The 11530-nt window shown below is 40.4% G+C and overlaps 1 protein-coding gene across 1 annotated transcript; it reads left to right on the top strand.

Moving 5' to 3' along the window:
* Positions 1-5926: 5926 nt before the first annotated feature.
* LOC103129076 (cytochrome c oxidase subunit 7A2, mitochondrial) lies at positions 5927-11063 on the top strand. Its single transcript, XM_007540040.3, has 4 exons — positions 5927-6154; positions 8132-8221; positions 9431-9515; positions 10877-11063. Exons 1-4 carry the CDS (start codon positions 6137-6139, stop codon positions 10933-10935), a joined length of 252 nt encoding a protein of 83 aa, XP_007540102.1. The 5' UTR covers positions 5927-6136; the 3' UTR covers positions 10936-11063.
* The last annotated feature ends 467 nt before the right edge of the window (positions 11064-11530 follow it).

The following is an 11530-nucleotide window of genomic DNA, read 5'->3' as shown; positions in this document are numbered from 1 at the left end:
AACTGGGTGCCACGGCTCAGGCCCTTTCTGACTAAATTAAACACTCCAGAAAGTTAGACATTTCAAGAGCATTGTCCCCAAGCATACTGCAAAATGTTATATTCATTCATATATTTATAGAACTATTTTAATACATAACATTTTATGAATGTAAACACAGGTTACTAGCTTAGTTCCTTAGCTTCTTCTATATAGTAGTTCTTGTATTTTAAGTAAATTATTTTTTGTAAAACTGGAGATGAGTTAATTAAGACAAGTGCCTACCACTCACACAAACTGTTGTCAGTTATTTTTGTCTTTTTTTTCCCCACTTTTTTATTAAGACTTTTTTTTCCTTCTTTTTTTCATTTATTGGATAGGGACAGCCAGAAATTGAGAAAGAAGGGGGTGATAGGAAGGGACAGAGACAGACACCTGAAGCCCTGCACGACTCGCAAAGCTTTCCCCTTGCAGGTGGGGACCAGGGGCTCGAACCCAGGTCTTTGTGCACTGTAACATGTGCACTCAACCAGGTGCGCCACCACCCGGTCCATTTTTTTTTCCACTTTAATTTGATGTGCAGGAACAACATTAGGATTGCCCTCTTGTTTTTTGAAGAAAATAAATTCTAATTTATTTTTGCATCAGTAACAAATATTTTTGCTTGAAGGGGCTGGGTGGTAGTTCACCTGATGGAGCTCACATATTACAATGTGCGAGGACCTGGGTTCAAGCCCCCAATCCTCACCTTCAGGAGGAAAGTCTTGCAGGTGATGAAGCAGTGCTGCATGTATCTCTGTCTCTTTCCCTCTTCCTTCTCATCCCCTTCACCTCAATTTCTGGCTGTGTCTATCCAATGAATAAATAAAGATAATAAAAAATTAAAAACTTTTTTGCTTAATACTCTCACATCCAGTATCTATAAATTTATCTTACTAAAAAAGACAAGTTATCTACCCGAGATTCCCCAGATACTTAAACCTTATGCAGCCAGCTCTGTTAAAATGTACCTTTCTAAAGGAAACATGTTTTAAAGGAGATCTGTTTCTGATAATTTTCTTCTTTTTTTTTTATTCCTTTATTGGGGAATTAATGTTTTACATTCAACAGTAAATACAATAGTTTGTACATGCATAACATTCCCCAGTTTCCCATATAACAATACAACCCCCACTAGGTCCTCTTGTCATCCTTCTTGGACCTGTATTCTCCCACCCAACCCCACCTCAGAGTCTTTTACTTTGGTGTGATACACCAATTCCATTTCAGGTTCTACTTGTGTTTTTTTTTTTTTTTTTTTCCTGATCTTGTTTTTCAACTTCTGCCTGAGAGTGAGATCATCCCATATGCATCCTTCTGCTTTTGGTATCAGAGTGATGTTGGCTTCATAGAAGCTGGCAGGGAGGATTCCAGTGTCTTCAATCTTCTGGAAGACTTTTAAAAGTAGAGGTATTAGTTCTTCTTTGAAGGTTTTATAGAATTCATTTGTAAAACCATCTGGTCCAGGACTTTTATTTTTGGGAAGATTTTTGATAACTGTTTCAGTTTCATTAGCTGTGATGGGCCTGTTCATGTTATCACTTGCTCTTAGTTTTGGAAGTTGGTAGGTATCTAGGAAATTGTCCATCTCTTCCAGGTTCTCTAGCTTGGTGGCATATAGTTGTTCATAGAAGTCTCGCATAATATGTTGACTTTCTGCAATGTCTGTTGTGATAACTCCTTTTTCATTTAGTATCTGATTTATTTGGGTCTTCTCCCTTTTTTGTTTTGTGAGTCTGGCTAAAGGTTTGTCGATTTTGTTCACTCTTTTGAAGAACCAACATTTACTTTTGTTAATCTTTCTTATGTTTTTCTTATTCTCAATGTTATTTATTTCTGCTTTACCCTTTGGGGGGCTTTCAGCTGGACTCTTGTCCTGGTTTGTTTCTCCATTATTTCTTCTTGTTGGTTTAACCATTTTATATATTATGTTATGAGTTCCCTCTCTCAATACTTTTCAAATTACTGATCACTGTTGCCTGGATTGACTTGTGTCTAAGTAACGTAATTAAAGGGTTCACAGTGGTGGAAGTTAACAGTTGTTTCAGTAGTATTTTAATCCCTGAGTTGGAGCTCAGTGGTTTAAAAGCCTCTTATTCTTTTTCTTCCCTGTAGGCTATGGGAGCCTGAGGGCTTTTAAACTAGAAGTAGGCTTCTTAGCTTAATCACTGACTCCTGACCAAGAGATAAAGCAGGGTGTGGCAGAGATACTCCAGTGGTTATGCAAAGAGACTTTCACAGCCCCACCATTATGTCACCGAGGTATAGGTCTTCTCCTGAGTTTCCTGGTTAGATCTCTGTCCCCTGGTGTCCCTCACTGCCGCTGCTCCAGTTTCTGAGGGCAGTAGCAATGGAGACTCAGTGTTGCACTTGGTGAGTCTCCGGAGAGTCCTCTCCTCCCTTCAGCTGTCCCCTTGTTGGTGGAACAGACTGGAGGTGGTGTCTCAATTGATTAACTGCCAGACTGTTACCAGCCACTTAATCTCTCCCTAGGCTCCTCTCTGTCACCAGCCACACGTGATTGCACTCATCAGTGATTTGGTGGGTTCCTGTAGTCGTTCTAGTCCTGTCTTGTTTCGGTCCCAGGTGGTCTCCTTTGGTATCCCTAGTTGATCCGGGAGAAGAGAGGAGAGGAGAGGGGAGAACGAGATCTGCTGCTGCCTTTAGCTCTGCCTCTGGAAGTCTCAATTTTCTTCTTCTTTTTTTAATAGTATTTTTTTCAATTTTATTTATTCCCTTTTGCCCTTTTTTTTGGGGGGGGTTGTAGTTATTGTTGTTATTGATGTAATTCTTGTTGGATAGGACAGAGATGAATCGAGAGAGGAGGGGAAGACGGGGAGAGAAAGATACCTGCAGACCTGCTTCACCACTTGTGAAGCAATTCCCCTGCAGGTGGGGAGCCAGGGGCTCGAACCGGGATCCTTACGCTGGTCCTTGCACTTTGTGCCATGTGCGCTTAACCCGCGGTGCTATGGCCCGGCTCCCTATTTCTGATAATTTTCTAGTAAAACAAAAACTAATGTTTTGGAAATGAACCTCTTTGAGAGATAATTACTTTGCTTCAGAGTTAAATTTAGAAATCTTATAATCAATTTTTAACATGTCTGCGGTGATCTCATAAGAGATCAATATTATTAATTTCAGCCTTGGGCCCGGGGGGTGGCAGACCTGGTTAAGCGCAGATGTCAGCATGTGCAAAGACCCAGGTTTAAGCCCCCTGCCCCCACCTGCATCCGGGGCAACTTCACAGCTGGTAAAACAGTGAGTGCTGCCGGTGATTCTCTTACTCCTTTTCTTTCTCTCCCTTCCCTCTCAATTTCTCTGTCTCTATCCAAAAGAAATAATTTTCAGCCTTATTTTTCTGTCAGGGCCATAACAATTTACAGAGCAAAAGCAAGAGTCAGTGAGGAGGAACTCAGAACCAGAACAGCATATACAAAGAACACAAGAAGAAATATTTTTTTGGAGTTGTTATACTTAACAGAGTAAGTTTATTCTTTTGTGTATCATCCTATTCATTTAACCCAAAATCACCGAACATTTTTCTGTAATGTGTCAGTTACTGTTATAGGGTCTGAGGATATACAGCAGTGTACAAAAGTTTAACGTAGAGTCATTTTCTAACTTAGTTGCAATGGTAGTGGCGAAAAAAGGTCAGATTCAGATTATATTATAAAGCTGGAATCAGTAGAATTTTCTAATGGTTGAGTTTAGGATATGATAGAAGAGTAAATGGGGGGGGGGCTTGAAATGAATAAGAAAGTTTGGAAGGAAGGAGTGAAAAGTAGGATTTAGGGCCTGGGTGGTTGGCGTATATAGTTGAGCACATGTTAAAATTTGCAAGGACTGGGTTCAAGACCCCAGTTGCCATCACAAGTGGTGAAGCAGTGCTGCAGGGATGTCTCTGCCTCTCTCCCTCTCTATCTTCCCCCTCCCCCTCAATTTCTGGCTGTTTCTATCCAATAATTAAATAAAGATAATAAATTATTTAAAATGAAAAGTAGAATTCAATTTTAGCGTTAAGTTTGAGATCTAATTCGACTGTCTTAAGTTAAAAGGAAAGGTTGGGCTGAAGGACCACTCGCACATGAATTGGTATTTTGTAGAACTGGATGAAATCACAAAAGAGATGCTTGTAGTTAAAAAAAAAAAAAAGGGATAAAGGGAAGAAAGATTAGGGGGAGACAAGTGTAAAGAAATCTCTTATATTTTGAAAAATGGGCTGCTACTGAAATCAAAAGTTTTAAAAAAATTTTAACTTTATTTGTTATTGGTTATAGACAGAGAGAAATAGAGAAAGGGGAGATAGAGAGGAAGAGAGACAGAGAGACACCTGCAGACCTGCTTCACCACCTGTGAAGCAACTCCCCTGCAGGTGGGGAGCCGGGGGCTTGAACCTGGATCCTGACTGGACCTTGTGCTTTGTGCCACGTGCACACTTAACCCACTGCGCTACCGCCCGACTCCCTCAAAAGGTTTTAAATTAGGAAATGTGTTGATGGAATCAGTAAGTACAGGGGAAAGTGTATAAATGACTGAGGGTTCACATCTGCTTTAGGATCTTTTTTTTTTTTTTTTTTTTTTGCTTTTCTTTTTGGATGAAGTCATAAATCCTTGACCTGTCACCCAATTCATTTGTTAATTAGCAATTGCCACCTTTAAGCAGTCTCGGGATTGAGAAGTTTACAAAGTAGTTGACTAACTGAAAATAACGTACAACATTAAGTTCAAACAACAAAACAATTCACTTTTTTTAGGAGCTCTATCCCCCAATTATTTGCATTTGGTATTAGTTCTCAGGGGTTTCACTAGGATAAGAAAACAGTTGATTGCACTCACAATACACTGAAAAGATGTTTATAAACCTGGGTGAGGAAGAACACTTGAAACAGGACATGATTTAATGGCTCTAATCCTAAAAAGAGTCAAAAGAACAATATTACGAATTTCTATCTTAATTTCACTGGTGTTGAGCTAATATGAAAGACAATGAAGTAATTATATGTTAAAAAAAGGTGGACATTTACTGTGGTATAAGGCAGATTTATACACATTTGGAAGCGGGCATAGTGAATAAAGATACTTGTAGTAAGGCATTATGTAAACAAGACTAATGCAAAATATAAAATGCTGCCTATAAAGAGACAGCTTTGGTGGCAACTCCTTGAAAAATGTCTCCTTGGATTTGAGACAGCAAAGACTTGAGAACAAGATTTGCCATTCTATTTTGCTCCCCCTCCCTTAAATTTATTCCCCTCTTTTCAGCATTGTCCCAGAGTCAGATAAAGAGGGATCAGCTCCCTCAGTATCTGGAGACTCTTGGGAGTTTCTTGCTTGGGGAGTTCTGTAGTCTTCAAAGGTACAAAAAGATAAAAATTGGTGTCCCATCGTAGCTCTTAAATTTATTCTCAGTACAATGCCCTCACAATTTCTTCGGAAAGAAGGAGAGGGAGAGGAGAGGAAAGGAGAGAGAGAAGAGGGGAAAGGAGAGAGATCTGTTTTAGATTAATTGTATTTTCTCCTCCAGCTTCATAGTTTACGATTCCAACCTAGGGTTCTTTCAGCCTCTAATCCATGGCTGAAAAGTTGCGCAGTTCTTTTTGTTTTTGCCTTTTCTTTATTTATTTTAATGAAGAAATACAGAGAAAGATAGAAACCCGAGCACTGATCAGCTGTGCACTGATCAGTTCTGTAGACTGAACCTGGGGCCTTAGAGCCTCAGGCAAGAAAGTCTTTTGCAGAGCCATTATGCTAACTCCCCAACCCCATGCACTAATTTTTCATGATAGTCTGGCCTTACAGTCAGAAGAGTCCCTACCAAATCCTTTTGACTTCAAACACCGCTCCTCCCAGAACTTAGTTCTGGGCCAATGTGTGTGAATGACAGGATAAGCAAGAGCAGGGGAAAGAAACTGCCGTCTGGCTAGAGCGACCACATCCGGAGGCCTCTCGCCTTTCTATCTTGTTCTCTATGATCTGGCGCACAGCCTAGCTCCGCCCAGGGCCATCCAGCTTCCTGGACGCCTGCGCAAGACCAGAAGGCACTTCCGCCTCCGCTGCGACGCCTTTCGTTGTCGAGGTTCGGTTGACACGGTTGGCGGGCAGTAGCTGAGCAAAGATGCTGCGGAATCTGCTGGTAAGGAGCTTTTCCCTTCGCTTTCGTGATGTTTGGCGGAAAGCTCATGGAGAGCCAGGGCCCAGCACGGGGAAAGTCTCCAGGGGGAGAGGAAGGAAGAGGACGACTTCCGAAGTCACCTTGGTCCGTGTCCTCTTCGCCTGATGTTGCATTCATTCTCTTCCATCCGTTTCTTTACGTCCTGGCTGTGCTGGGTTCGTGGAGTCGAGAGAGGGAGAGGAGAGATGGGGGGCGGGGGGTGACCGGTGACCGAGGGCTGCAGGCGGGGCAAAGCTTGGTTCCTCCTGGCTCACTGATGAGGCCAGTGCCTGGGATTTTGAGGAAAACGTAGTTTCCAGGCGGGTAGTTGCTGATGGAGCACGAGACAGAGCTGTTCCTCGGCCCTGAAAATGCTGTGCGGAGCGTCGGTCCCAGAGCAGTTTCCTTAGCAGATGAGCTTTGCATGGGACCCCCCACCCCACCCCCAGCCTTGATGGTTTGCGGTATTTCCCCAGCTGTGTTGTTTTTTTTGTTTGTTTTGTTTTGGAAACTAATTAGCTGATTAGTCAACAAAGTTCTAATTAACTGGCCAAAGTGTTGCCCATTTTAGGAAGGTGAGGGCATATTTATTTCAGCTAGTTATGTCATCCGAATCGCTTTTGAAAAAATAACCCAAAGACCAGGGGAAATGTAATGAAGGAAACATTTTAATTAAGAGGTCAGGTCCTTTCCTAATCAAGTAATCTGTTTTTACTAATGTAGTCCATTCAGTGAAAAACATTTGAACTTCGTGTATTTTAGAACCATTTCTTCTATTCATAGTATGGAAATTAGATTTCTCTGTTTTCCACAAGACTTATAAAGTGTTAGTAATTATGCTCAGGTAAAGATCGGGACTTTTTTTTTCCCGCAGAGTTTGCATATATTGCTTCTTGATTGTGAACTTTGGAGACTATGAAATGTTGAGATAAAAAGAGGAGTGAAAGGATAGGAAATTGGAAAACAGGGATGGTGGCCTGTGACTTTGTTACTGACAAGTCAGGTATATCTTTAAAGCAGGATCCCTGTTCTGTTCTTCTAGCGTTTGCCCTTCTTCCGTAGCCAGTCAACAGCGTCAGGTTGAGCCTGATGTCAAGTTTCGAGACCTCCTTTGAATCTGGAGAGGTGGCAGTCGTTGACTATGTGGGTCATAGTCTGTCTGGAGCCGCAGGGGCAGTTCGGGTCGTCTCTGGCTCCCCAGCGATGGAACATAGCGGCGCACCGGCCATGGCCTGTTCGATAGCGATTGAGGAGGGCCCAATCATAACGTGCTAGGTCAAAGCCGGGTTGACGCTTGCAGGGTTCTGCGATGAGGTGCTTGTTCTTTACCTCAGCTGACTGCCAACTCTGTTTCCAAGAGTCTGGAACAGAGAAGTTCAGTGTAGGCGTAGGGGACCAGATTGGGTGACGAGACGTCAAGCGTTGGACAGGGTGGGTGAAGATATCCGCGTATATTGGCAGGTCCGGTCGAGCGTAGACGTGGGAAATGAACTTAGATGATGCCGCATCCCGACGAATATCTGGTGGGGCGATGTTGCTAAGAACTGGCAGCCATGGAACCGGGGTGGAACGGATGGTTCCAGAAATTATCCTCATGGAGGAATATAATTTGGAATCGACCAGGTGGACATGGGGGCTACGGAACCATACTGGGGCACAGTATTCTGCTGTGGAATAGCATAATGCCAGAGAGGATGATCGCAGTGTGGAAGCGCTCGCCCCCTGAGCAGCTATATTTATACTTGCCAAGTAGGGTGCAAACAGGGTGTGAAGTAGAGAGGGTAGAGGAAAAGAGAGTGGTGGAAAACCATGTGACTAGGAGAGGGGTGGAGCCGAAGAGTGTGAACTGGTGGGGATTAAACCAGTTCCCTGCAGGCAGGGCGGTTCTTAGGTAACTGGTTATGTAAATAGACCGCAGCTTTTAAATAGGGTTTAACTAATTCAGATTTTCCATTTCAGGCTCTTCGTCAGATTACCCAGAGGACCATAAGCACTGCTTCGCGCAGGCAGTTTGAAAATAAAGTGCCAGAGAAACAAAAGCTCTTTCAGGTACTTTTTAAAAACATTTATTTATTTATCATTGGGTAGAGACAGAGAAATTGAGAGGGAAGGAGATAGGGAGAGAGGTATTGAAAGACAGCTGCAACCCTGCTTCATCACACCTGAAGCTTTCCCCCTGCAGGTGAGAGCCAGGGGCTTGAACCTGCGAGCATTTAACCAGGTGTGCCACTGCCTGGTCCCTCTTTCAGGTACTGAAATATTTTACAGGAGACTGTTAGTTGTAAGCATTAGATTACCAAAAGGTGGAGATAGGAAATAATCTGGAGATGTGTACTTGCTAATGATCTCCTTTATTAAAAGAATAGTTAGAAGCTTACTGTCTCCAACAACGACGACAACAACAACAATGAAAAACAAGGGCAACAAAAGGGAAAAAATAAATTAAAAAAAAAAAAGGAAGCTTACTGTCTGGCTAGCTGGACATTTGCTGCATCTTGAAAGTCCCTGGAGAGGCAATGCAAATGAAAGGGGTGTTCTAGTGTTCTGTTTGGAGTGATTGCAAAGGGTAAGGCCATAGAAAAGGTCTAGAAACAACTTAAATATAGGTACTTATTAAAAAATCTGATTAACTATAATTGCAATCTTTAGGGTTCACAAAACCTTGTAGTGAAACTGTAAAGGAAAATGCAAGATTTTGTAACGACTTTTTTTTTTTTTTTTTTTTTTTTTTAGGACTACAGCCCATGCCAAATTGAGAGCAAATTTTCTAAATATAACTATATAACAAGATATAAAAAACGTGTTTTATAGGTATAAATATACCATTGGTATATAAAGAGCTCTTAACAGATCAGTAACGTGTAAGTTGAAGTGACAGATAACTCTGCGCTGTGCCAAAATTTTAGATTAAAATAGGTTCTGTTAGCTAGGCAAGTGCACGCAGGTGTACTTGGTACAGAACTTCTGGATTTTGTGTGAAAGTGTTTCTACAGACAAATCACGTACCCTATGGTCTCAGTGTTCCCACTTCTCAGAAAGATAGCATTGAGCAAAAACTTAATGTGTGGTAGAACAGGATGCAGCATAATCTTATTTTGTACATTAAGTATTTGAGTTACTGATAGACGATAAAAATATTAACAAGTTATAGACATGTACCATGCTATTAATACTGGTGTTCTAATGAGAGAAGACTTCGTGAAATAGAAAACCTTTGTAAATGGTTTTCATTGACACATCCCTGTGTGTTTAATCTAGGAGGATAATGGCATTCCAGTTCATCTGAAAGGGGGACTAGCTGATGCCCTCCTGTATAGAGCCACCATGCTTCTTACAGTTGGTGGTAAGTAAGACCTTTGGCGTGTTGGGTTTGTCGAAAAAGAGTATTGGTAACAACGGTTGCATTGCTTTTACTGTTCCGGTATGTTGAAGACAAGGCCATCTGTCTCCAGAATTTGAGATCTTAGTGTTTTGCATATAGAGATTCAAGGTAGTGATAGATAGAAATTTCATGAGGATATTTCATGTCTTCATAAACGTGGATGGGCAAGACAGCTCGTTTAGTGCCCCTGCTTTGCCATGCACATGACCCAAGTTTAATCCTAGTTCTCAACCAAAGTGGAAGAAGTTTTGGTGCTGGTATTTTTCCCTCTGTCTCTGTCTGGGGTGGGGGTAGGGGTTTGACTGAGTGGTGATGATGAAAAATAATAATAAACTAATAATGTTTGATGATTATCTTGTGGTAGAGGTGACTTTCAGAGCATACTTCTGACACTACCCTAGAGGCCTTAAGAGCCAAAACACTCATTCTACCTTATCTCCTGTAATTGGGGCTTTAAAATACTTTGTGAACTATTAACAAAAACACCTTTTGCCCCTAGACTGTACCTATATACTTGGTGACAGAAACAGTTACTTTAGTAAAGTGCTTTAATTTTTTTTTTTTTCTGGAACTGGGTCCCTTTATTTAGCATTTGTAAGGAGGATTCTAGGAACACTTTAGGAATTTGAATTATTGCTCTATGGACAAGGAAGAAAAACAGTATTGAGAGTGATTACTCTGTGTTCATCTACTGATAGAAATACCACATACATGAATTTCTATAACTCTTGTATTAAGTCTGCAAAAAACATTTTAAAGGTGAAGTTACACTAGCTGCCCAGTGTAATATTATTTCTTTGTGAAGAATCTAGAATTTGAATCTTAAGTACAAAATCTCCTTGCAGAGGTCCCCTTTTTTTTTAAGCAAAAATTGAATATAATGAAGTCATTTAAGTAGTAAGACATTAACTGAATTGTGACATTGTATTTAAGAAAAAGCCCTAAATTTCTTTACCACCAATGTGACTATTTCTTAGACACCCTGGTAATTAGTTCAAAAGTAGATATCCAGTTATTCTTTTTCTATTATACCTACTTAAAATATATAGGGAAGGCTTGTGTGATTTTTCTGGCTTCTGAATCGTTCTGAGTGTTTCTCAGACCATCTTAGACGAGTTGGGAAATAATCTATTCTTATTACATAATTAATTAATATGTTTCTAAGTTGACACATTATTGTGCCACATACACTTTCAGTTGAACTTAATATTAAAACTAAATATTTTATTTATTTTAAATTTTGCTAGCACTTATCAAAATACTTTGCCATTATCTTTTACTATTAAGATTGATCTCTCGAAATCTCTTACTTTATTTTTCAGGAACAGCATATGCCATATACCTGTTGGCTATGGCTTCATTTCCCAAGAAGCAAAACTGAATTCACTTCATCATCCCAGCTGAAGTTCAGTTGGTTCAATGGACCAGTAATCTGATAATCTAAGTTCTTTGGGGATCAATATTTATTGACTTGTATTAACTGCCACCAATAAAGCAGTCTTTACAATGCATTGTTTTCTCTTATTGCAACTTTAGTACAAATAACTCATTTTTTGATTAGCAATTTAGATTTTTAGATAGGAAGTAAAAAAAGAAAAACATCGTTAATGGAAGCAGATTGTTTGCTTTCGGGGCTCACTTTTGCCTCCCCTTAGCCAAATCTGTGTTTGAATGTAGGATGTATGCTACAGTTTAAAGCTAGATTTTCATAGGATAGCTATAAAAATAACTGTTCTCACATTTAGAGTGGGCATGTTGCTTTAATCCTTAACATACGGTATAACTTAAAAATGGCTCATTTGTAAGAGATACGAGGTTACTAAAAGAGTCAAATGTTACCTTCTTTACGAAGTGTGCACTTAGGTCTTGCATATAATGAAAATTAACATCTAATACATGAGAATTAGCATCCACATGCATTAGATCTAGGGGAAATAGGAGTAGAAGCTTTATAATTTTTTTATTAACCAGAGCAC

Source organism: Erinaceus europaeus, chromosome 13 (genome assembly GCF_950295315.1).
Source record: "Erinaceus europaeus chromosome 13, mEriEur2.1, whole genome shotgun sequence".
Lineage (NCBI taxonomy): Eukaryota > Metazoa > Chordata > Mammalia > Eulipotyphla > Erinaceidae > Erinaceus > Erinaceus europaeus.
This window is presented reverse-complemented; position numbering and strand designations above follow the sequence as displayed.

Excerpts from the sequence above, each read along its gene's own strand:
- LOC103129076 (XM_007540040.3), top strand. Across the intron at positions 8,222-9,430 it reads AGAAACAAAAGCTCTTTCAG|GAGGATAATGGCATTCCAGT; the intron begins GTACTTTTTAAA and ends TGTTTAATCTAG. Across the intron at positions 9,516-10,876 it reads CATGCTTCTTACAGTTGGTG|GAACAGCATATGCCATATAC; the intron begins GTAAGTAAGACC and ends TTTATTTTTCAG.